Source organism: Salmo trutta, unplaced genomic scaffold, assembly GCF_901001165.1.
Source record: "Salmo trutta unplaced genomic scaffold, fSalTru1.1, whole genome shotgun sequence".
In the NCBI taxonomy this organism is placed as follows: domain Eukaryota; kingdom Metazoa; phylum Chordata; class Actinopteri; order Salmoniformes; family Salmonidae; genus Salmo; species Salmo trutta.
In genome coordinates this window covers 500,225-526,437 of record NW_021822351.1, presented here as the reverse complement: position 1 = coordinate 526,437, position 26,213 = coordinate 500,225, and the positions used below count along the sequence as shown (strand labels likewise).

The window sequence follows — 26,213 nt, the reverse complement described above, 5'->3', positions numbered from 1 at the left end:
ATGGGAGATATCTTTTACCTCACTGGTTAGACGACAACCTGCAGAAGACAGTAAGCAATTTTAAAGTGTTGCAGTTTGATTCAAGTAGGTCGCAAACGCGGGAAGTGAAACACAACACTTCATTTGTGTTTATGTTAATCACATAAATAGTACTCTTCCATTTCAGAGCCTGTATTTTCCCCCTGAGGCTAATATCCATATCATGCTGAAATCAATAGAACAGGGGGTAAATGTTTAGGGTTCTACATTGTGACATCATTAAAATACTCCTACTACAATGTTAAAACATTCTACATTATTTCATTGATATCATGTAACAACTCCTTCATGCATGTATTTTCTGATGTTTAATCAGAGCTCTTTTACTAGCGTAATTCTTGCCACAGTAATCACAGCTATAAGATTTCTCTCCTGTGTGTGTTTCCTGGTGGGCTATCAGGATGTTTGGCTGAGTAAACCTCTTCCCACATTGATCACAGCTATAAGGTTTCTCTCCTGTGTGTGTTCTCTGGTGTGATATCATGTTGCTTGAGTGAGTAAAACTCCTCCCACATTGATCACAGCTATAAGGCTTCTCTCCTTTGTGTGTTTTCTGGTGTGATTTTAAATATTGGGATGAAACAAAACTCTTTCCACAGTCAGAGCAGTGGTACGGTTTATCTCCTGTGTGTGTTCTCTTGTGTATAGTCAGCTGGCTAGATGAAGTAAAACTCTTCCCGCATTGATCACAGCAATAAGGTTTCTCTCCAGTGTGCGTTCTCAAATGTACCATCAGGTTGCTTGAGTGACTAAATCTCTTCCCACATTGATCACAGCTATAAGGCTTCTCTCCTGTGTGTGTTTTCTGGTGTGATTTTAAATATTGTGACGAAACAAAACACTTCCCACAGTCAGAGCAGTGGTAAGGTTTCGCTATTGTGTGTGTTCTCTTGTGTGATTTTAAATATTGGGAAGAAACAAAACTTGTTCCACAGTCAGCGCAGTGGTAAGGTTTCTCTCCTGTGTGTATTCTCTGGTGTATAGTCAGCTGGCTAGATGTAGTAAAACTCTTCCCACACCGATCACAGCTATATGGTTTCTCTCCTGTATGGATTCTCTGATGTCTTTTAAGGTCTGTTGAAGAGGTGAATCTCTTCCCACAGTCAGAGCAGTGGTGAGATTTCTTCCTTGTGGGTTTCCGCTGGTGTTTCTTGAGGTGTTCTGATCTGGAGAGACTCTTCTCTGCCTCGCCAGCACCATGAGGTTGTTGAGGCTCTCCAGAGGATCCACGATAGTCAAGTCTCTCTCCTGTGTGAACAACAAAGTCAGACAGACGGTTAAAGGCCCACAACAGCAGAAATCCACTGTTTATATGAGCTAAAAGGTGATGCCCATGATTTTTATGATTGTAATGAATGTTTAAAAGCTTTTACAAACTTTGACTATTGTCTTAATAACACAGTCAAGTGAGCAACAACACTCATATTTAGTCTTATAATCATCCACTTTACAGTAGTAAAGTGGATGATTGTAGAAATAAGTCAATACAGTGGTTGAAACCCTAAGCAGATTCTTGGTCACCAATATGCAGTACATCTGTTATCTAGTTGCAGTACAACTGTTATCTAGTTGCAGTATATCTGTTATCTAGATGCAGTACATCTGTTATCTAGTTGCAGTACAACTGTTATCTAGTTGCAGTATATCTGCGTGGGCAGAAATGGTGAGCAAAGATCTTCGTTTTTCACAATGTATTCCGAATATTTCAACACATTATCAGAGCAAGATCATGTTCAAGCAACAATCAAGACAACAATTGTAAGCCTATGAGAACCCCAAAAAGTAACAACCTGGTAAATCTAGACTGTTGAATGGTCCCAGATGGTGAACAGCAGTTTATTTTGAAGCCAGACATTTAATTCACAGACAGTGATGATGTCATCTGAAATAATAATTCACAGACAGTGATGATGTCATCTCATAGTGATTTACAGTTTGTTGCCAAAACAAACAGCAGGAATTTAAACAGCCACAAGCCCGGGGCTAACTGAGGTTAACCGCATCACGTGATCCAAAGTAAACAGGCTAGTAAACAAACGTCTAACGCCCATCCAACAGACTGTCGACCAATCCTGTTCAGGTTGTCACGCTGCGTCACGTGATTGCTAAGCTAATCGTCAGAAAATCCCTTATAAAAGTCAGGGCTTGAGTCGAGAACGCTGCCTTTTTTCCTCAAAAGTACAGTACCAGTCAAAAGTTTGAACACACCTACCTACTCATTCAAGTGTTTTTCTTTATATTTACTGTTTTCTACATTGTAGAATAATAGTGAAGACATCAAAACTATGAAATAACACATATGGAATCATGTAGTAACCAAAAAAGTGTTAACCTCTCTCGGGTATGTGGGACGAAATCGTCCCACCCTATTCAACAGCCAGTGAGAAATCAGAGCGCCAAATTTAAAGTTCTCAAACATAGGACTATTTTACACCATTTTATAGATACACTTCTCCTGAATCGAACCACGTTGTCCAATTTCCAAAATGCTTTACAGCGAAAGCAAAACATTAGATTATGTTAGGAGAGTACATCGACACAATAACCACACAGCCATTTTCTAAGCAAATAGCATTCATCACAAATACCCAAAACACAGCTAAATGAAGCACTAACCTTTGACGATCATCATCAGATGACACTCCGAGGACACCATGTTATACAATACATGCATTTTTTTGTTCGATAAAGTTCATATTTATATCTAAAAACAGCATTTTACATCGGCGCGTGACGTTCAGAAAATATTTTCCCTCAAATACTGCCGGTGAATGAGCGCCACAATTTACAAAAATACTTGTCATAAACGTTGATACAAAATGAAACTGTCATTCAAAGAATTATAGATGAACATCTCCTTTATGCAAACACTATGAAAGATTTCAAAAAAGCTTCACGAGGAAAGCACACTTTGCAATAATCTGAGTATTGCGCTCAGAAAAATACACTAGGCAATACAGATACCCGCCATCTTGGAGTCATCTAAAATCATAAATAGCATTAGAAATATTCCCTTACCTTTGATGATCTTCATCAGAAGGCACTTCCAGGAATCCCAGGTCCACAACAAATGTTGTTTTGTTCGATAAAGTCCATAATTTATGTCCAAATAACTCCTTGTTGTTCGCGCGTTCAGTAAGCTACTTCAAATGTAGAAAGTGCACGGACGATGTCGCGACGAAAAGTAAAAAAAAGTTGTATTTACGTTCGTTCAAACATGTCAAACGTTGTAAAACATCAATCTTTAGGGCCTTCAGAACGTGAAGATTCAGTAATATTTCAACCGGACGGTTCCTGTGTCTTGAAAAAGGTTTTGGAACGGGAGGATCCATCCTCATGAACGCGCTCCAAGAAGTGATGTCATTCCTTGCCTCAACAAGTTCCCCTCCTTGTCATTCGGTGTCTGTTCATCGTAGAAGCTTCAAACAACTTTCTAAAGACTGTTGACATCTAGTGGAAGCCTTAGGAAGTGCAAAATGAACCCTAACTCACCGTGTGTTCGATTGGCAATGACTTGAAAGGACTACAAGCACCAAAATTCTCACTTCCTGCTTAGATTTTTCTCAGGAATTTGCCTGCCATATGAGTTCTGTTAAACTCACAGACATCATTCAAACAGTTTTAGAAACTTCGTTTAATTTGGGTATGTTTTTCATCCGGCCGTGAAAATACTGCCCCCTACCCTAGTGAAGTTAAACAAAACAACATTTATTTTATATTTTAGATTCTTCAAAGTAGCCACCCTTTGCCTTGATGACAGCTTTGCATTCTGTCATCCAGCTTCACGAGGAAGTCACTTCCTAGCCATGCTGTTAAGTGTGCATTGAATTCTAAATACATCTCCAACAGTGTCACAAGCAAAGCACCCCCACTCCATCACACCTCCTCCTCCATGCTTCACAGTGGGAACCACACATGCGGAGATCATCCATTCACCTACTCTGCATCTCACAAAGACACAACGGTTGGAACCAAAAATCTAAAATTTGGACTCATCAGACCAAAGGACAGATTTTCACCGGTCTAATGTCCATTGCTCGTGTTTCTTGGCCAAAGTAAGTCTCTTCTTCTTGTTATTGATGTCCTTTAGTAGCGGTTTCTTTGCAGCAATTCAACCACGAAGGCCTGATTTCACGCAGTCTCCTCTGAACAGTTGATGTTGAGAGTTCAAGTATGTTACTTGAACTCTGTGAAAAATTTTGGGCTGCAATCTGAGGTGCAGTTATTTGCCAATTTCTGAGGCTGATAACGCTAATGAACTTATCCTCTGCAGCAGAGGTAACTCTGGGTCTTCCTTTCCTGTGGCAGTCCTCATGAGAGCCAGTTTCATCGTAGCGCCTGATGGTTTTTGCGACTGTACTTGAAGAAACTTACAAAGTTTAGAAATTTTCCAGATTGACTGACCTTCATGTCTTAAAGTAATGATGGACTGTCGTTTCTCTTTGCTTATTTGAGCTGTTCTTGCCATAATATGGACTTGGTCTTTTACCAAATAGGGCTATACCACCCCTACCTTTTCACAACACAACTGATAGGCTCAAACACATTAAGAAGGGAAGAAATTCCACAAATGAACTTAACAAGGAACACCTGTTAATTGAAATGCATTCCAGGTGACTACCTCATGAAGCTGGTTGAGAGAAAGCCAAGAGTGTGCAAAGCTGTCATCAAGGCAAAGGGTGGCTATTTGAAGAATCTCAAATATAAAATAAATGTTGGTTTGTTTAACACTTTTTTGGTTACTACATGATTCCATATGTGTTATTTAATAGTTTTGATGTCTTCACTATTATTCTACAATGTAGAAAATTGTCAAAATAAAGAAAAATCCTTGAATGAGTAGAAGCGTCCAAACTTTTGACTGGTGCTGATTTATAAAGCCAGGCATATTCAACAGTTAAGCTATTGATTATAGACCTAATTAAGTTGCGGTTTGCTCTCTCCTCAATTTTCTTAGACAATTAAGCTCAGACCAATTTATCCCTAAGGTGTTCGATGGGGTTGAGGTCAGGGCTCTGTGCAGGCAAGTCAAGTTCTTCCACACCAATCTCGACAAACCATTTCTGTTTGGACTTCGCTTTATGCACAAGGGCATTGTCATGCTGCAACAGTTAAGAGCCTTCCACAAACTGTTGCCACAGTGACAGGCAGAGGCAGACAGGTAGAAAACAGACAGACAGAGGGACATTGTCGTGCTGCAACAGGAAAGAGCCAAACTATTCCCCAAACTATTCCCCAAACTGTTGGAAGCACAGAATATTCTAGAATGTCATTGTATGATGTAGTGTTAAAATTTCCCTTCACTGGAACTAAGGTGCCCGAACCATGAAAAAACAGCCCCAGATTATTATTTCTCTTCCACCAAACTTTACAGTTGGCACTATGCATTCAGACAGGTAGTGTTCTCCGGGCATCCGCTAAACCCAGATTCATCCGTCGGACTGCCAGATGGTGAAGTTGGATTCATCGCTCCAGAAAACATGTGTTTCCACTGCTCCAGAGTCCCATGGCGGCGAGCTTTACACCAAGCCAACGTTTGGCATTGCGCATGGTGATCTTAGATAGAGGTCGGCCGATTTCAAGTATTCATAACAATCGGTAATAGGTATTTTTGGCCACCGATTTGCCATTTTTTTTTACACCTTTATTTAACTAGGCAAGTCAGATTAAGAACACATTCTTATTTTCAATGACGGCCTAGGAACGGGGGTTAACTGCCTTGTCCAGGGGGGATTCGGGGATTCGTTTTTGCAACTTTCCGGTTACTAGTCCAACGCTCTAAACACCTGCCTTACACTCCACGAGGAGCCTGCATGGCAGGCTGACTACCTGTTACACGAGGGCAGCAAGAAGCCAAAGTAAGTTTCTAGCTAGCATTAAACTTATCTTATAAAAAACTATCAATCTTAACATAATCACTAGTTAACTACACATGGTTGATGATATTACTAGTTTATCTAACGTGTCCTGCGTTGCATATAATCAATGCGGTGCCTGTTAATTTCTCATTGAATCACAGCCTACTTCGACACACGGGTGTTGATTTAAGCGCATTTGCGAAAAAAGCACTGTCGTTGCACCAATGTACCTAACCATAAACATCAATGCCTTTCTTTAAAATCAATACACAAGTATATATTTTTAAACCTGCATATTTAGTTAATATTGCCTGCTAACATGAAATTGTGTCACTTCTCTTGCGTTCATTGCACGCAGTCAGGGTATATGCAACAGTTTGGGCCGCCTGGCTCGTTGCGAACTAATTTGCCTGAATTTTACGTAATTATGACATAACATTGAAGGTTGTGCAATGTAACAGGAATATTTAGACTTAGGGATGCCACCCGTTAGGTAAAATACAGAACGGTTCCGTATTTCACTGAAAGAAAAATGAGATGATAGTTTCCGGATTCGACCATATTAATGACCTAAGGCTCGTATTTCTGTGTGTTTATTATATTATAATTAAGTATATGATTTGATAGAGCAGTCTGACTGAGCGGTGGTAGGCACCAGCAGGCTCGTAAGCATTCATTCAAACAGCACTTTTGTGCGTTTTTCCAGCAGCTCTTCGCTGTGCTTCAAGCATTGCGCTGTTTATGACTTCAAGAATATCAACTATAATTTAATATAATTTGTGGAACGTTCCACATTTACATTTACGTCATTTACCAGACGCTCTTATTCAGAGCGACTTACAAATTGGTGCATTCACCTTATGATATTCTTCTCCAACGCTTTGTTTTGCATTATTTAAACCAAATTGAACATGTTTCATTATTTATTTGAGGCTAAATTGATTTTATTGATGTATTATATTAAGTTAAAATAAGTGTTCATTCAGTATTGTTGTAAATGTCATTATTACAAATAAATAAATGAAAAAAAATATCAGCCGATTAATCGGCAGCGGCTTTTTTTGGCCCCCCAATAATCGGTATCGGCGTTGATTTTTTAAAATAATCGGTCGACCTCTAATCTTAGGCTTGTGTGCGACTGCTGGGCCATGGAAACCCATTTCATGAAGCTCCCAACGAACAGTTCTTGTGCTGGCATCCAGAGGCAGCTTGGAATGTGCTCAGCACTCGGCGGTCCCGTCCTGTGAGCTTGTGCGGCTGAGCCGTTGTTGCTCCTAGAGGTTTCCACTTCACAATAACAGCACATACAGTTTACTGGGGAAGCTCTAGCAGGGCAGAAATTTGACGAACTGACTTGTTGGAAAGGTGGCATCCTATGATGGTGCTACGTTTAAAGTAAGAGCTCTTCAGTAAGGCCATTCTACTGCCAATGTTTGTCTACGGAAATTGCACTCTTGTGCTCAATTTTATACACCAGTCAGCAACGGATGTGGCTGAAATAGCTGAACCCACTAATTTGAAGGGGTGTCCACAAAATGTTGTATATATAGCGTATTTACGACTGCTCCACAAAAATAAATCACGGTCAACAAAACAGCCTATCGACAGAACAATCGACCAGTCGACTACGGTCAGCTCTAAAACAATTGGCTGAATGTTATACAATGACTTATCAACAGCTCTAACAATTTGACCGCCACAGGAAATCATCACTGGCAGTTATAGAAAGACACATTTACTATATAACCATTTATATTCTTCAAGAATCACTTATAAATGCCTCAAATGTATTTCCCTATCAGAAACCAAAACATAAGCTTGTATAACGCCACTGTTTATAAACAAACATGGTATAGCTTCAAAACCATGTTAAAACTATCATTTTAACCTTATGGATGGCAAGTCCTTGTATTCATAGTGTAGTGAATTCAGGGGGTAGCCCTGAGCTGAACTCAAACCTGGGTCCAGTGACTGTCAAGCCAACACCTTATAACTGTTACGCCAAGATGTCTGAACTTCTTGACGAGGTCGCTAGGTTTGGGGTTAAGGTTGCTACAATATCTTTCTCTATGAATGTGAGAGTGGTTACATTTCTCCACCCCCCATCCCTCAGCTGTTTACCAAACCAAGTCTCTGGGGAGCCATTTTGTTGCTGTTTAAATCCTAGGTTGTTCCTTTAAAAAAGCCACACAATCAAATCAACCAATCTGCAGTTCAAACAATAACAAAGCGTCACTCTGCCACTGTTTAGGTAATAAGATGATGGATGGGGCTGGAGAAATGTAACTACTCTCAAATTCATAGACAGACCTATGGACGCAAGGACTGACCATCCATGATATCAACATTATAGTTTTAACCATGTTGAGGCTATACAGTGTTGATTTACATTGTTTCTAAACATTGGAGTAAAAAAAGCTTATTTGGGGTTCTGATGGGGTACAACAGTTGAACTAAGCTCATGAGGCATGTGTTATATTCTTCAAGAATCAATGGCTATATATAAATAATTTAAAAGTCACAATATGGATGTAGCAACTGCAGATTTCCCCTTTAACACCAAACATCAGTTCAACAACTGCAGAGTTTGTGCCTCTGTATTTAAGACAGTACTTACTAGTGTTAATCAGGGAACGGTTTCTCAAAACCATCTTACTGCTATGTTCATCATTAGAACCATTGGACGCCTTAAGATGCCTTTGGGAAACCAGGCCCAGATATCCAGTTTCCTCCTCCTCCTTTTTCGATGTGACAGTCATCTCCTCCTCCTCCTCTTCTTTTACTGTAACATCCTCCTCCTCTTTCACTCTGAACGCGTCTTCCTCTTCTTTAACGGAAACGTCTTTCTCTTCTTCTTTCACTGTAACAGCCTCCTCTTCCTCCTCCTCTTTAACGAGAGCTTCTTTCTCCGTCCAGCAGACCTCTTTTTTAGCAGGAGGAGAGTAGCTTAGTGAACTCATGTTCGGAGATGTTAGCTAGCTAGGCTAATGCTAACTTAACCAGCCCGCTAGCTGACTAATAACAACAACAATGTAAATATGAAATTAAACCGGATAACTAACTAGACGACAGAAATGGGTTTAAAACACAGTGGCTAATATACACGAAAGCGTCTAAAGAGCTTTATTGGTTCGGCTATTTTGTCTAGCAAGCTACCGAGGTGGCTGACTAACTGTTGTTGAAAGAAGCGTCCCGTCCACTACATTATACGTCACACTAACAGTGTTGCCTTAAAGTCTGACTTCGCCATCTGTTGACTGGAGTGGGTAACGCAGTTGAACAAAATGTATATTTATTTTCAGACAAAATGTTAAAGCGTAGGAAGCATGAGTTTTTACTCACCAATGTAACAACACAGTGTGGTTAAAGACTTAGTAACTTAGTTGTGGTCACGATCTGGTTACTTATTAAGTACAAACAATTATGTTTTTGCGTTATTACGTATTTATTAACTTATTTCCAGGGTATCTTCTAAGCTTCCCACAATGCACTATTTCTCAACGTTATATGGATCTAGTCTGTGCTACTAAGTTCATATCCTAGTAGCCTTTAAAATGTGAGGTTGGAAAATATTTAAGAAAATATGGGAACTGAGCTAAATGACTATCGCCCCGTAGCACTCACTTCTGTCATCATGAAGTGCTTTGAGAGACTAGTCAAGGACCATATCACCTCCACCTTACCTGACACCCTAGACCCACTCCAATTTGCTTACTGCCCCAATAGGTCCACAGACGAAGAAATCGCAATCACACTGCACACTGCCCTAACCCATCTGGACAAGAGGAATACCTGTGTAAGAATGCTGTTCATCGACAGCTCAGCATTTAACACCATAGTACCCTCCAAACTCGTCATTAAGCTGGAGGCCCTGGGTCTCGACCCCGCCCTGTACAACTTGTAATCAATTTATCACTAGCCACTTTATATAATGCTTACATACCCTATATTACTCATCTCATATGTATATACTGTACTCTATACCATCTGCTGCATCTTGTCTATGCAGTTCGGGTATCACTCATTCATATATTTTTATATACATATTCTTATTCATTCCTTTACACTTGTGTGTATAAGGTGTTGTTGTGAAATTGTTGGGTTATATTACTTGTTGGTCGGAACTAGAAGCACAAGCATTTTGCTACACTCGCATTAACACCTGCTAACCATGTGTATGTGACAAATACATTTGATTTGATTTGAAAGATGCACATCGCCATCTGCTGACTGGGCAACGCAGTTTAGGAAAATGTTTATTTTACATTCAGACAAAACCTTTTTTTTCTTCATTTATTTAACTAGGCAAGTCAGTTAAGGACAAATTCTTATTTACAATGACGGCCTACACCAACCAAACCCGGATGACGCTGGGCCAATTGTGCGCCGCCCTATGGGACTCCCAATCACGGCCGGTTGTAATACAGCCTGGATTCGAACCAGGGTGTCTGTAGTGACACCTCTAGCACTGAGATGCAGTGCCTTAGACCGCTGCACCACTCGCCACTTAGTATGTTTTCAATTCTCATTAAAAGTCTGAACCAACATATGTTTATTTTTGTATGTCTCAATGTATTATGATTACTTAATTAAATAAAGGTTAAATAAATAAATAATCAACTGCACAGCTACATTTAAGGCAATATATTATTCAGTCAGTACTGCTTCTATATAATGTAAGAATACATTGATGTAGCTGTATAAAGTCCACTAGTGACGTTCCAAATCTGAATTCTATTCAGACAAAAATATGTTACGTTAACTACATCCTTTATAAATCAGCACTCTGACATGGTGGAAAAATACTGATGGGAACAATTCACGAGGTAGTGAATGTTTTTTTAATGTCAAGAATTTAGCAACGTTATCAGAACATCACATTTTCATACACTTTTAGCTACTAGACTAGAAACACAAATTAACTCAATGAAACAAATTAAAGAGGTTTCAAGGTTGGAAAGAAGAAATGCACATTCTATTCATCTACTTAATTATTTTCAACAAAATACACATTTTAACATTTAACACATTTTATTTAATTTCTCAAGTAGGTCTTTTTTTTAAACTTTCATACATGCCATTTTATTTAATGGTCATAAAAACACATTTTTAATCAAAAACATAAGTCAGAACACAGCCTCTCTATTCTCTCATGTGATCCTCCGACTGTGAAAATGTCTTTTCACGATGAGAGCAGTGGTATGTCTTCTCCTCCTGTGTGTTAGTATGTTGGAAAGACTTTTCTCCTGTGTGTGTCCTCTCATGCTTTTTCAGGTTCCATGATTGGGTAAAACTCTTTTCACACTGGAAACATTGGTAAGGCTTTTCTCCTGTGTGTATTCTCTCCTGCATTTTCAGGTTCCCTCGATAGGTAAACTTCTTTTCACAATGGGAACATTGGAAAGGCTTTTCTCCTGCGTGTATTCTCTCATGCTCCTTCAGGCTCCCGTACCACCTAAAACTCTTTCCACAGTGGGAACAGTGGTAAGGCTTTTCTCCTGTATGTATTCTCTTGTGCATTTTCAGATTCCGTAAATGAGTAAAATTCTTTCCACAGTGGGAACAGTGGTGTTGTCCTGTTGGTTTGGACATCTCTCGGTCTGGTTCCCCTGAAGGACTCTTCCTGCTGTCAGAGTGAGGGTCTGGTCTCTCCCCTACCAAAGACAAACATATAATTTAATTAAACAGAGAACTGAAGGAAACCTACACATGATAAAACGGTCTTCCTCTGAGGTTTAATCCAGACTATATCCCACAATAGGCAGAGATCAGTCTTCACAACATTTCATAATACAAAATAAACTTGGTGAGATTTAATGATGTAGAGATGCAAATCTAATCCGGCGTCCCTGTTGCTCAATGGTGTTTGCAACGCCAGGGTTGTGGGTTCGATTCCCACGGGGGGCCAGTACGAAAAAAGAAAAAAAAAGAATGTATGAATTGAAATGTAAGCATTCACTACTGTAAGTCACTCTGGATAAGAGCGTCTGCTAAATGACTAAAATGTAAAATGTAAAAAATGTAATCCTGCTCTCATGGAATGTCTTGTTTATAGGCTGAACAGAGCTCTATAATAATAGATAATGTCATGTTTATAGGCTGAGCAGAGCTCTATAATAATAGATAATGTCATGTTTAGGCTGAGCAGAGCTCTATAATAATAGATAATGTAATGTTTAGGCTGAGCATAGCTCTATAATAATAGATAATGTCATGTTTATAGGCTGAGCAGAGCTCTATAATAGCTCTATAATAATAGATAATGTCATGTTTATAGGCTGAGCAGAGCTCTATAATAATAGATCATGTCATGTTTTAGGCTGAGCAGAGCTCTATAATAATAGATAATGTAATATTTAGGCTGAGCAGAGCTCTATAATAATAGATAATGTCATGTTTATAGGCTGAGCAGAGCTCTATAGTAATAGATAATGTAATGTTTAGGCTGAGCAGAGCTCTATAATAATAGATAATGTCATGTCTTTAGGGCTGAGCAGAGCTCTATAATAATAGATAATGTCATGTCTTTAGGCTGAGCAGAGGTCTATAATAATAGATAATGTCATGTCTTTAGGCTGAGCAGAGCTCTATAATAATAGATGATGTCATGTCTTTAGGCTGAGCAGAGCCCTATAATAATAGATAATGTCATGTTTACAGGCTGAACAGAGCTCTATAATAATAGATAATGTCATGTTTACAGGCTGAACAGAGCTCTATAATAATAGATAATGTCATGTCTTTATCTATTATTATAGAGCTCTGCTCAGCCTAATGTCATGTCTTTAGGCTGAGCAGAGCCCTATAATAATAGATAATGTCAAGGTTATTCATGTTTTGAAGACTAACAAACTCACAGGGGCCATACTTGCGAACAGTCTAGCACCACTAGCTAACAATAAGCACACATTTAATTTTAAACAGGTTCTCCTGCTCAACATTAAAATAGTTGATTTACTTGCACGTGACAGAACGCTAAATTGTAGCTGGTCCCATCAGATAACATGGCACAAGTTAGCATTATGCTAACCTAACCAGGAGGCAGTGATTTATATCATGTTGCAAATTCTTCAGCCTATCAAAGATCTTAGACTTTAGATCCACATGTCATTTCTTAAAATAGGTCAACCCTGGACACTAGAGGGATATTTTAAACCTACAAATTCAATGTTTCCTTTTGTTCCGTTGCTCTGTAACAAAATGTTGTGTTTCAATATTGAACTGATGCATCCTTGACTAGACTACTAGCTACTGCTAACGTTGACTAGACTACTAGCTACTGCTAACGTTGACTAGACTACCAGCTACTGCTAACGTTGACTAGACTACTAGCTACTGCTAACGTTGACTAGACTACCAGCTACTACTAACGTTGACTAGACTACCAGCTACTGCTAACGTTGACTAGACTACTAGCTACTGCTAACGTTGACTAGACTACTAGCTACTGCTAACGTTGACTAGACTACTAGCTACTGCTAACGTTGACTAGACTACCAGCTACTGCTAACGTTGACTAGACTACTAGCTACTGCTAACGTTGACTAGACTACCAGCTACTGCTAACGTTGACTAGACTACTAGCTACTGCTAACGTTGACTAGACTACTAGCTACTGCTAACGTTGACTAGACTACCAGCTACTACTAACGTTGACTAGACTACTAGCTACTGCTAACGTTGACTAGACTACCAGCTACTGCTAATGTTGACTAGACTACTAGCTACTACTAACGTTGACTAGACTACTAGCTACTGCTAACGTTGACTAGACTACCAGCTACTGCTAACGTTGACTAGACTACCAGCTACTGCTAACGTTGACTAGACTACTAGCTACTGCTAACGTTGACTAGACTACCAGCTACTGCTAACGTTGACTAGACTACCAGCTACTGCTAACGTTGACTAGACTACCAGCTACTGCTAACGTTGACTATACTACTAGCTACTGCTAACGTTGACTAGACTACTAGCTACTGCTAACGTTGACTAGACTACCAGCTACTACTAACTTTGGACAACATTTTAATTTTTGTTTATCTGTTTCACACATCCATGTGCTTTTATGGAAAATGATAAATGAGGTGTTTACAACAAACAAAGAGCCTTCTGAATTTGTCAGATAGCAGTCATGTAGGCTACTGTTATCATCATCACTTCTAAGTGGTACACACTGCTAAAGCTGTTGACTAAATCAATAGAGCACTTTAACCATGGGTTTAGAGCCCCCTCTCCCATCAACTGTTCATTGACGGTCTTTAATGCTCCATTCAAAACGCATGTGACGATAGTGGAGCATTATAATAATAATGCATAGCCTGTAAAACACTGTAGGCCTACATAACACTATACTAAAGATAGCCTACACTAACGTATTCTCACCAGGAGAGGGCGTAATCACTATGGGTACACACAGAGAACATCTACATTTTTATCCTCCTGGTGTGCCGGAGGTGGATTTGGGCCTAAAAATGGACACTTATTTCCCAAGTTATTTAAAGGTGTTATTTTAGGTTGCATGTAACTTTTTCTTAAACATTTTTTTGGAAGTACATACTGGTTGGGACAGCAGTAATGATCATAGTTGTTCAGTGAAACTCCATTTTTTTGTTAAAAGTCCAAAATGTATTTTGACATTATTAAGCTTGAAAAGGAGAATCTCCATATTCAACATCTCCTGTAAGCCGTCAGGCTCGTTCAGTCCATTATTAGCCTACATAGTGCCGTTTTTACAATTCCTACATTATTAAAAAAAGAACATAATCACATTTAGCACTTCAAATCAAATCAGATGTTATTTGTGACATACACATGGTTAGCAGATGTTATTGGTGACATACACATGGTTAGCAGATGTTATTGGTGACATACACATGGTTAGCAGATGTTATTGGTCACATACACATGGTTAGCAGATGTTATTGGTCACATACACATGTTAGTAGATGTTATTGGTCACATACACATGGTTAGCAGATGTTATTGGTCACATACACATGGTTAGCAGATGTTATTGTGAGTGTAGTGAAATGCTTATGCTTCTAGATCCGACAGTGCAGCAGTATCTAACAGGTAATATCTAACAATTCCACAACAAAACCTAATACACACAATCTAGTAAAGGAATGGGATAAGAATATATACATATAAATATATGGATGAGCAGTGTTAGAGCGGCTGAAGCAATAGATAGTAAATCAAATCAAACTTTATTTGTCACATGCGACGAATGCAACATGTGTAGACCTTACCGTGAAATGCTTACTTACAAGCCCATAACCAACAGTGCAGTTCAAGAAGAGTAAAGAAAATATTTACCAAAAAAACTAAAGTAAAAAATTATGAAAAGTAACACAATAACATAACAATAACGGGGCTATATACAGGGGGTACCGGTATCGAGTCAGTGTGCGGGGGTACAGGTTAGAGGTAATTTGTACATGTAGGTAGGGTGAAGTGACTATGCATAGAAAATAAACAGTGAGTAGCAGCAGTGTAAAAAACAAGGGGGTCAATGTAATAGTCCGGCAGCCATTTGATTAGTTGTTCAGCAGTCTTATGGCTTGGGGGTAGAAGCTGTTAAGGAGCCTTTTGGTCCTAGACTTGGCGCTCCGGTACTGCTTGCCATGTAGTAGCAGAGAAAACAGTCTATGACTCAGGTGACTGGAGTCTCTGACAATTTTATGGGCCTTCCTCTGACACCACCTAGTATATAGGTCCTGGATGTCAGGAAGCTTGGCCCCAGTGATGTACTGGGCCGTACGCTCTACCCTCTGTAACGCCTTATGGTCAGATGCGAAGCAGTTGCCATACCAGGCGGTGATGCAACCGGTCAGGATGCTCTCCATGGTGCAGCTGTAGAACTTTTTGAGGATCTCGGGACCCATGCCAAATCTTTTCAGTCTCCTGAGGGGGAAAAGGTTTTGTCGTGCCCTCTTCACAACTGTCTTGGTGTGTTTGGACCATGATAGTTCGTTGGTGATGTGGACACCAAGGAACTTGAAACTCTCGACCCCGCTCCACTACAGCCCCGTTGATGTTAAAGGGGGCCTGTTCGGCCCGCCTTTTCCTGTAGTCCACGATCAGCTCCTTTGTCTTGCTCACATTGAGGGAGAGGTTGTTGTCCTGGCACCACACTGCCAGTTCTCTGACCTCCTCCAAATAGGCTGTCTCATCGTTGTCGGTGATCAGGCCTACCACTGTTGTGTCGTCAGCAAACTTAATGATGGTGTTGGAGTCGTGTTTGGCCACACAGTCGTGGGTGAATAGGGAGTACAGGAGGGGACGAAGTACACACCCCTGAGGGGCCCCCGTGTTGAGGATCAGCATGGCAGACGTGTTGTTGCCTACCCTTACCACCTGCACAGGGACTATGGTGGTCTGCTTGAAACATGTAGGTATTACAGACTCAGTCAGGGAGAGGTTGAAAATGTCGGTGAAGACACTTGCCAGTTGGTCAGCGCATGCTTTGAGTACACGTCCTGGTAATCCGTCTGGCCCAGCGGCTTTGTGAATGTTGACCTGGTTAAAGGTCTTGCTCACATCGGCTACCGAGAGCGTTATCACACAGTCATCCAGAACAGCTGGTGCTAACCTAGATGAAGAATACAGTATACATTATATACATATGAGATGAGTAATGCGAGATATGTAAACATTCTTAAAGTGGCATTATTAAAGTGACTAGAGTTCCATTTATTATAGTGGCCAATGATATCAAGTCTGTAGGTAGAAGCTGTTTTTAAATCTCTCTGTCCCAGCTTTGATGCACCTGTACTGACCTCGCCTTCTGGATGATAGCGGGGTGAACAGGCAGTGGCTCAGGTGGTTATTGTCCTTGATCTTTTATCCCTTCCTGTGACATCGGGTGTTGTAGGTGTCCTGGAGGGCAGGTAGTTTGCCCCCGGTGATGCGTTGTGCATACCGCACCACCCTCTGGAGAGCCTTGCGGTTGTGGGCGGTGCAGTTGCCGTACCAGGCGGTGATACAGCCCGACAGGATGCTCTCAAATGTGCACCTGTAAAAGTTAGTGAGGGTTTTCGGTGACAAGTCACAATTTTTCAGCCTCCTGAGGTTGAAGAGGCGCTGTTGCACCTTCTTCACCACACTGCCTTTGTGCGTGGACCATTTCAGTTTGTCGGTGATTTGAACACAGAGGAACTTAAAACTTTCCACCTTCTCCACTGCTGTCCCGTCAATGTGGATAGGGGGTGCTCCCTTTGCTGTTTCCTGAAGTCCACGATCATCTCTTTTGTTTTTCCTGACATTGAGTGAGAGGTTATTTTCCTGACACCACACTCCAAGGGCCCTCACCTTCTCCTTGTAGGATGTCTCATAGTTGTTGGTAATCAAGCCTACCACTGTTGTGTCATCTGCAAACTTGATGATTGAGTTGGAGGCGTGCATGGCCACGCAGTCTTGGGTGAACAGGGAGTACAGGAGGGGGCTGAGAACACACCCTTGTGGGGCCCCAGTGTTGAGGATCAGCGAAGTGGAGATATTGTTTCCTGCCTTCACCACCTGGGGGCGGCCCATCAGGAAGTACAGGACCCAGTTGCACAGGTCCGGGTTGAGACCCATGGTATCAAGCTTAATAATGAGTTTGGAGGGTACTATGGTGTTGAATGCTGAGCTGTAGTCAATGAACAGCATTCTTGTCCAGATGGGAAAGGGCAGTGTGCAGTGTGATGGCAATTGCATTGTCTGTGGACCTATTGGGGCGGTAAGCAGGTAGGGTGGAGGTGATATGATCCTTGACTAGTCTCTCAAAGCACTTCATGGTTTAGTTCAGTTGCCTTGGCTTTCTTGGGAACAGGAACAATGGTGGCCATCTTGAAGCATGTGGGGACAGCAGAGTGGGATAGGTATTGATTGAATATGTCCGTAAACGCACCAGCCAGCTGGTCTGCGCATGCTCTGAGGATGCGGCTAGGGATGCCGTCTGGGACAGCAGCCTTGCGAGGGTTAACAGGTTTAAAATGTTTTACTCATGTCTGCAACGGAGATGGAGAGCCCACAGTCTTTGGTAGCGGGCCACGTCGGTGGCACTGTATTGTCCTCAAGCACGTAAAGAAGTTGTTTAATTTGTCTGGAAGCAAGACGTCGATGTACACGGCAGTGACGATAACCGAGGACAGTTCTCTTGGGAGATAATACGGTCGGCATTTGATTGTGAGGAATTCTAGGTCAAGTGAACAAAAGGACTTGAGTTCCTGTATGTTGTTACAAATACACCATGAGTCGTTAATCATCAAACATACACCCCCTCCCTTCTTCTTACCGGAGAGATGTTTATTCCTGTCGGCACGATGCACTGAGAATCCCGTTGGCTGTAGGGACTCCGACAGCACGTTCCCAGCTAGCCATGTTTCCATGAAACAGAGTATGTTACAATCCCGGATATCTCTTTGGAAAGCAACTCTTGCCCAGATTTCGTTGACTTTGTTAACTAGGGACTGAACATTAGCGAGTAATATACTAGGAGCGGTGGGTGGTGTGCGCGCATCCGAAGCCTCACTAGAAGGCCGCTCCGGCACCCTCTTCTCCGGCGGCATTGTTTTGGGTCGGCCTCTGGAATCAGTTCAAATGCCAGTTCAAATGCCCTGGGAGGTGTAGACAAAGGTGGCAATGATGGCAATAAATCATTCAGCCACTTGTGAGTGTCAGTCTAGCAACTCCTGTGGCGGGCCAGGTGCACGTTGACACGGTCGCCAGTTGTACAGTGTTTCCTAAGACACATTGGGTGCGGCTGGCTTCTGGGTTAGTGTGTCAAGAAGCAGTGCGGCAGGGTCGTGTTTCAGAGGACGCACGGCTCTCGACCTTCGCCTCTCCCGAGGCTGCACGGGAGTTGCAGCGATGGGTCAAGACTGTAACTACCAATTGGATATCACTAAATTGGGGAGAATAAGGGGTACAAAAAAATATATTTTTGTTTTCAGACCAAAAGTATAATTTTTTTTTTACTAGAAAGCTAACAATATTATATTGAGATGTATAAAGATAAGCATGTGTTGATTGATTAGTGAAACATTTTTATGAGTGAGAATTGAAAACAAACTTTACATCTACTACACATCTGTATTTAGGCAATTTCTGATTTATTCAGTCAAATAAACAGATAATATCAAAATATTTCTAAATAAGCATCTAGGTCTATAATACGCCTACAAGTAACAATACACAGATGTATATAATGAATGTCCACTAGTGGTGTTCCATATTTAATTGATATTCAGATTTATATTAAAAGATATGTTGCTTTAATGAAATGCTTTTTACTAAATTCATAACATTTCTAGGCTAAAATCAAGAAATGCACATTCTACTAATCTATTTAATAACTGTAATTTTAAAATATCCAAATCATATTTTTCATATCAACATTTAATAAAAAAACAGACGTCAGAACACAGCCTCTCTATTCTGTCATGTGATCTCAGGTCCTCTGTCCAGGAAAGTGTGTTAAGATCTCTCCAGAGTGTATTCTCTTCTTATGTTTGTTCAGGCTTCCTAACTGGGTAAAACTCTTTCCACAATGTGAGCAGTGGTGTGGTTTCTCCCCCGTGTGTGTCCTTTCATGTGATTTTAGGTCCTGTGATCGTGAAAATCTCTTTCCACAGTGGGAACATTGGAACGGCTTTTCTTCTGTGTGTATTATATTATGGTTGTTCAGGTTCCCTAACTGGGTAAAACTCTTTCCACACTGGGAGCAGTGGTAAGGCTTTTCTCCTGAGTGTATTCTCTTATGTTTGTTCAGGCTCCCTAACTGGGTAAAACTTTTCCCACAATGGGAGCAGTGGTGTGGTTTCTCCCCGGTGTGTGTCATCTCATGTGATTTTAGTTCCTGTGATCGTGAAAAGCTTTTCCCACACTGGGAACATTGGAAAGGCTTTTCTCCTGTGTGTTTCATCTGATGTTTTTTTAGGTTCCCTAACTGAGTAAAATCCTTTCCACACAGGGCACAATGGTGTGGCTTCTCCCCTGTGTGTGTCCTCTCGTGTGATTTTAGGTGCTGCAATCCTGAAAATCTCTTTCCACACTGGGAACATTGGAAAGGTTTTTCTCCTGTGTGTATTCCTTTATGCTTTTTCAGGCTCCCTAACTGGGTAAATCTCTTTCCACACTGGGAGCAGTGGTGTGGTTTATCACCTGTGTGTGTCCTCTCATGTGATTTTAGGTGCTGTGATCGTGAAAATCTCTTTCCACACTGGGAACATTGGAAAGGCTTTTCTCCTGTGTGTATTCCTTTATGCTTTTTCAGGTTCCCTAACAGGGTAAAACTCTTTCCACACTGGGAGCAGTGGTGTGGCTTCTCCCCTATGTGTGTCCTCTCATGCTGTTTCAGCTTCCATAACCACTTAAAACTCAAATTACACTGGGAGCAGTGGTGTCGTCTCACTGGTTTGGGCGTCTCTGGGTCTGGTTCTCCTGAAGGACTCTTCTTCCATCTGTCAGAGTGAGAGTCTGGTCTCTCTCCTGCCAAAGACAGAGTATTTAGTTAAACAGAGAGATCTGAATGAAATCTCCTGCTCTTCCTATGAGGTTTAATCCATTACCCTGTTGTAATATATAGTGGCGCTGGAGGAGATGGCTGCCGTTTTACAGGCTCTTAACCAATTGTGCTATTGTGTGTGTTTTCTCGCATTATTTGTAACTTAGTTTGTACATAAAGTTTCTGCCACAGTCTACTGCTGCTCTTTATTTGTTTTTATTTATCTATTTGTTACTTAAGAAAAATAAGTGTTAAAACTTCATTGTTGGTTAAGGGCTTGTTGTATTCCTGCTGTATTCCAGTTGTATTTTTTATTTATTTGATTACGAGATCACTCATTATTCAACTTGCATTTGGATCCTGGATGCCGATTGGTTAATAGCCATAAGTTATTCACAATACTACCTGGGTAATGTTAACAGTTCCATTTGAATCAATCCTATGCATACACTGTCCCACAGCCCAGCCAGGTAATTCATCAACTAATCTCCACTGTTCCACTGCCCAGCCAGGAAATTCATCAACTAATCTCCACTGTTCCACTGCCCAGCCAGGAAATTCATCAACTAATCTCCACTGTTCCACTGCCCAGCCAGGAAATTCATCAACTAATCTCCACTGTCCCACAACCCTGCCAGGTAATTCATCAACTAATCTCCACTGTCCCACAGCCCAGCCAGGCAATTCATAAACTAATCTCCACTGGAAAAAAGCATCTTCTATAATCCTTGCTATCTGTCTCTCCGACCTCTGCAACCGAGCCATTTTGTATGTAAAATAAAATATGTACATTAGGGGTTAAGATGGGGCTAGAATGGTACATAAGGGGTTAAGATGGGGTTAGAGTGGTACATTAGGGGTTAAGATGGGGCTAGAATGGTACATAAGGGGTTAAGATGGGGCTAGAGTGGTACATTAGGGGTTAAGATGGGGCTAGAATGGTACATAAGGGGTTAAGATGGGGCTAGAATGGTATGCAACAAGTGTTTTGTTTAATTCTGTTTTAAAAATTAAGTTACTGTTGTGTTTTCTGCAACATAATGTAATTACCAGTAGGCCTATAGGGCTACTCACTCAAACCATGAAACGGAAAAAGTGTGAGATGCTAAACTTAATTTAATGACAGATGATAAACGTAATTTAATGACAGATGATAAACGTAATTTAATGACAGATTATAAACGTAATTTAATGCTGCAATATAAAAACCTGTTCACATTTTCCCCATAAACAATGACTTGACTCAGGCCTACGTTTGATATTACCCTAATAAAGTTTAGAAACTTTTGTTTAGGTTTGGTGTGGATATTATTGGGTTTAGCTATGGTTTGGTGTGGATATTATTGGGTTTAGCTATGGTTTGGTGTGGATATTATTGGGTTTAGCTATGGTTTGGTGTGGATATTATTGGGTTTAGCTATGGTTTGGTGTGGATATTATAGGGTTTAGCTATGGTTTGGTGTGGATTTTATTGGGTTTAGCTATGGTTTGGTGTGGATATTATTGGGTTTAGCTATGGTTTGGTGTGGATATTATAGGGTTTAGCTATGGTTTGGTGTGGATATTATTGGGTTTAGCTATGGTTTGGTGTGGATATTATAGGGTTTAGCTATGGTTTGGTGTGGATATTATTGGGTTTAGCTATGGTTTGGTGTGGATATTATTGGGTTTAGCTATGGTTTGGTGTGGATATTATTGGGTTTAGCTGTGGTTTGGTGTGGATATTACTGGGCTTAGCTATGGTTTGGTGTGGATATTACAGGGCTTAGCTATGGTTTGGTGTGGATATTATTGGGTTTAGCTATGTGTTTGGGTATTATGTGTTTGGATATTATTTGGTTTAGCTGTGTGGATATTATTGGGTTTAGCTATGGTTTGGTGTGGATATTATTGGGTTTAGCTATGGTTTGGTGTGGATATTATTGGGCTTAGCTATGGTTTGGTGTGGATATTATTGGGTTTAGCTATGGTTTGGTGTGGATATTATTGGGTTTAGCTATGGTTTGATGTGGATATTATTGGGCTTAGCTATGGTTTGGTGTGGATATTATAGGGTTTAGCTATGGTTTGGTGTGGATATTATTGGGTTTAGCTATGGTTTGGTGTGGATATCATTGGGTTTAGCTATGGTTTGGTGTGGATATTATTGGGTTTAGCTATGGTTTGATGTGGATATTATTGGGCTTAGCTATGGTTTGGTGTGGATATTATAGGGCTTAGCTATGGTTTGGTGTGGATATTACAGGGCTTAGCTATGGTTTGGTGTGGATATTATAGGGCTTAGCTATGGTTTGGTGTGGATATTATAGGGTTTAGATGTGGTTTGGTGTGGATATTATTGGGTTTAGCTATGGTTTGGTGTGGATATTATTGGGTTTAGCTATGGTTTGGTGTGGATATTATTGGGTTTAGCTATGGTTTGATGTGGATATTATTGGGTTTAGCTATGGTTTGGTGTGGATATTATTGGGTTTAGCTATGGTTTGGTGTGGATATTATTGGGTTTAGCTATGGTTTGGTGTGGATATTATTGGGCTTAGCTATGGTTTGGTGTGGTTATTATAGGGTTTAGCTATGGTTTGGTGTGGATATTATTGGGTTTAGCTATGGTTTGGTGTGGATATTATTGGGCTTAGCTATGGTTTGGTGTGGATATTATTGGGTTTAGCTATGGTTTGGTGTGGATATTATTGGGTTTAGCTATGGTTTGGTGTGGATATTATTGGGCTTAGCTATGGTTTGGTGTGGATATTATTGGGTTTAGCTATGGTTTGGTGTGGATATTATTGGGTTTAGCTATGGTTTGGTGTGGATATTATTGGGTTTAGCTGTGGTTTGGTGTGGATATTACTGGGCTTAGCTATGGTTTGGTGTGGATATTACAGGGCTTAGCTATGGTTTGGTGTGGATATTATTGGGTTTAGCTATGGTTTGGTGTGGATATTATTGGGTTTAGCTGTGGTTTGGTGTGGATATTACTGGGCTTAGCTATGGTTTGGTGTGGATATTACAGGGCTTAGCTATGGTTTGGTGTGGATATTACAGGGCTTAGCTATGTGTTTGGGTATTATGTGTTTGGATATTATTTGGTTTAGCTGTGTGGATATTATTGGGTTTAGCTATGGTTTGGTGTGGATATTACAGGGTTTGGCTATGGTTTGGTGTGGATATTATAGGGTTTAGCTATGGTTTGGTGTGGATATAATTGGGTTTAGCTATGGTTTGGTGTGGATATTATTGGGTTTAGCTATGGTTTGGTGTGGATATTATTGGGCTTAGCTATGGTTTGGTGTGGATATTATTGGGCTTAGCTATGTGTTCCAACTGACTCTGACAGTTGAACTTGAGGTGGGGAAAAATGTTTTAAGTCTAACAGAGTTACTCCTTCAATCTAACAATATAATTGTTGGACTTTATAGCACTCCCAGAAGGCCTGAATCATGGAGTCACTGTTTGTTTTACACTTAGGACATGACTCTGCCGTTGTGCTGTAGAATTGTAATAAACTGAAGAAAATAAATCCAAGAGGGGTGAAGGCTTTCTATTGGTACTGTATGAACAAATACAGATGTGGAGACACCCCACATTTGGCCCCTGGGGAGAGTAACAGCCACTATAACATAAAAAAGAACGCAAATATGTAAATTCCAATTAAGCTTCCAGAGTTGATAGTCCATAGTGTTCCATTGCCTATAAAGGAGTTGAGTTCCAGAGTCCATAGCGTTCCATTGCCTATAATGGAGTTGAGTTCCAGAGTCCATAGTGTTCCATTGCCTATAACGGCCATATCGGTGACCATTTTAGGTCGTCAGATTAGCTCAATTGCCAATTTCTCAGCCTGACTATCACAGAAACTCACAACTTTTGAATGAATAACATGGAATGGAATGTATCAAAATAACTGTTCAAAACATGAAAAACATATTTGTAAACACAACATTTTACAATAAATGTGTACAAATGTTTTAATATATGCTCTTTTTGGGGATTTTAAATCATCAACTTGTGTTACAAAAGGTTAATAAAAGAAACAGTGTAACTGTTTGACAGAAATGGTCATTTTTCCATAATTTCCAACATTGGGAATGTTGGTGCTTTTAGACTAAGATAACATATGGAATTGTTTTAAGATGGTTATGCTATTGATCATTTAGCTATTAGATTAAGAATTGTAGGATCCCTTTAGGTATCCCCACAAAAATATTTAAACATTTGATAAAATATTTTATTTGTCCTTTACTACTATAGCCCATAGAAACGCATTTTAATAACACATTCATAAATGGCAAAAAAGACATTCCTTATTAATCAACATTTTGACTAAGGTTTTGAAGTCTGTCCTTGATCTAGCAGATATAAAAAAAGATAAGGAAATATTTTTTGTTTTTTTGGACACACATTTAACTCCTTATTTCTGTTGGCACAAAACTAACTCCATCGGCTTTTAAATAACCTGTGGTCATTTCTTTTTTACATTTCATCCTGATCAAAATGATCCTTCCTTGTCTTGATTCTGTCCTCTTCATCATTTGAAGTCAGACATGAGTTGATTTTTGCATTAATGTGATGTCAAGCATAGACACTGAGCAAAGCACTACAGAAAGAGATATTCACATGTTTACAAATGTTGTGAAAAAATATAATGGGAAGCATTTGATCCATAAACGTTTTGTTGGCCGCCCCCCACTATTTGTAGCTTTCACAATTCCTACAGTACAGAACTATTAAAGTGTAGAACTTCAGTAGAATGCCCCTTTAAAACCACACATCGGTTCAACAACTGCAGAGTTTGTACCCCTGTTTTTAAGATATTACTCACTGTTGTTAATCAGATCTCCTGTCTCCTCCTCCTCTTCTTCTTCTTCCAATGTGACAGTGATCTCCCCCACTTCCTTCATTCCAAAAATGTCTTCCTCTTCTTTCACTGTGACAGTCACCTCCCCCAATCCAAATACTGCATCCTCCTCTTCCTCCTCTTCTTTTACTGTAACATACTCCACCTCATTCACTCTGAACGCGTCTTCATCTTCTGCCAATTTAACTTCTTTCACTGTAACAGCCTCAATCTCTGCTTCTTTTTTTACTGTGACATCCTCTTCTTCCTTCTCCTCTTTCACGACAATGTTCAGCCCCAGAGCTTCTTTCTCCGTCCAGCAGATCCCCTCTTCAGAAGGGGAGTCGTTTAGTGAGCTCATGGTCGGGATGTTAGCTAGATAGCTAGTTAGCATTAGTGACTAGACTAGTACTACTGCTAATTTACCCAGCTAGCTAGCTGACTAACAACAACGTAAATATTCAATTAAATTGGGTAACTAGCTAGTAGATACGACAAGTGTGTTTATAACACTGTGTCTAATATACACCGAAAGCTTATAAAGAGCTTGAATGTTTTCGGCTATGTTGGCTAGAAAGATACAGAGATGGATAACTCGCTGTTGTTGTTGAAGAAGCGTCCCGTCCATTAGATTATACGTCACACTGGCAGCATTGCCTGAAACAGGCACATTGCCATCTGCTGGCTGGAAGGGTAACACAGTCGAGGGAAGTTTCAATTTTGGTTAATACTTACTGTAGTAGACATCTGTTGGGTTGGTAGGATGTGGAACGACCCACCTCATTGGTTAGTAATCCCAGTTGTAGAAACATTTGTCGGGTTGGTATAATGTGGAAAGACCCACCTCATTGGTTAATATTCACTGTAGTAGAAGCATCTGTTGGGTTGGTAGAATGTAGAAAGACCCACCTCATTGGTTAATATTCACTGTAGTAAAAACATCTGTTGGGTTGGTAGGATGTGGAAAGACCCACCTCATTGGTTAATA

The 26,213-nt window shown here is 40.3% G+C and overlaps 2 protein-coding genes across 2 annotated transcripts; both read right to left on the bottom strand.

Moving 5' to 3' along the window:
• Nucleotides 1-317: 317 nt before the first annotated feature.
• LOC115181927 (zinc finger protein 239-like) lies at nt 318-18,454 on the bottom strand. The gene is made up of 2 exons (XM_029743620.1): nt 18,418-18,454; nt 318-1,200 (listed from the first exon to the last, which is right to left on the bottom strand). Exons 1-2 carry the CDS (start codon nt 18,452-18,454, stop codon nt 326-328), a joined length of 912 nt encoding a protein of 303 aa, XP_029599480.1. The 3' UTR covers nt 318-325.
• Nucleotides 18,455-18,976: 522 nt separating this feature from the next.
• LOC115181934 (zinc finger protein 239-like) lies at nt 18,977-25,421 on the bottom strand. Its single transcript, XM_029743628.1, has 2 exons — nt 25,211-25,421; nt 18,977-20,375 (listed from the first exon to the last, which is right to left on the bottom strand). Exons 1-2 carry the CDS (start codon nt 25,287-25,289, stop codon nt 19,336-19,338), a joined length of 1,119 nt encoding a protein of 372 aa, XP_029599488.1. The 5' UTR covers nt 25,290-25,421; the 3' UTR covers nt 18,977-19,335.
• Nucleotides 25,422-26,213: the final 792 nt, after the last annotated feature.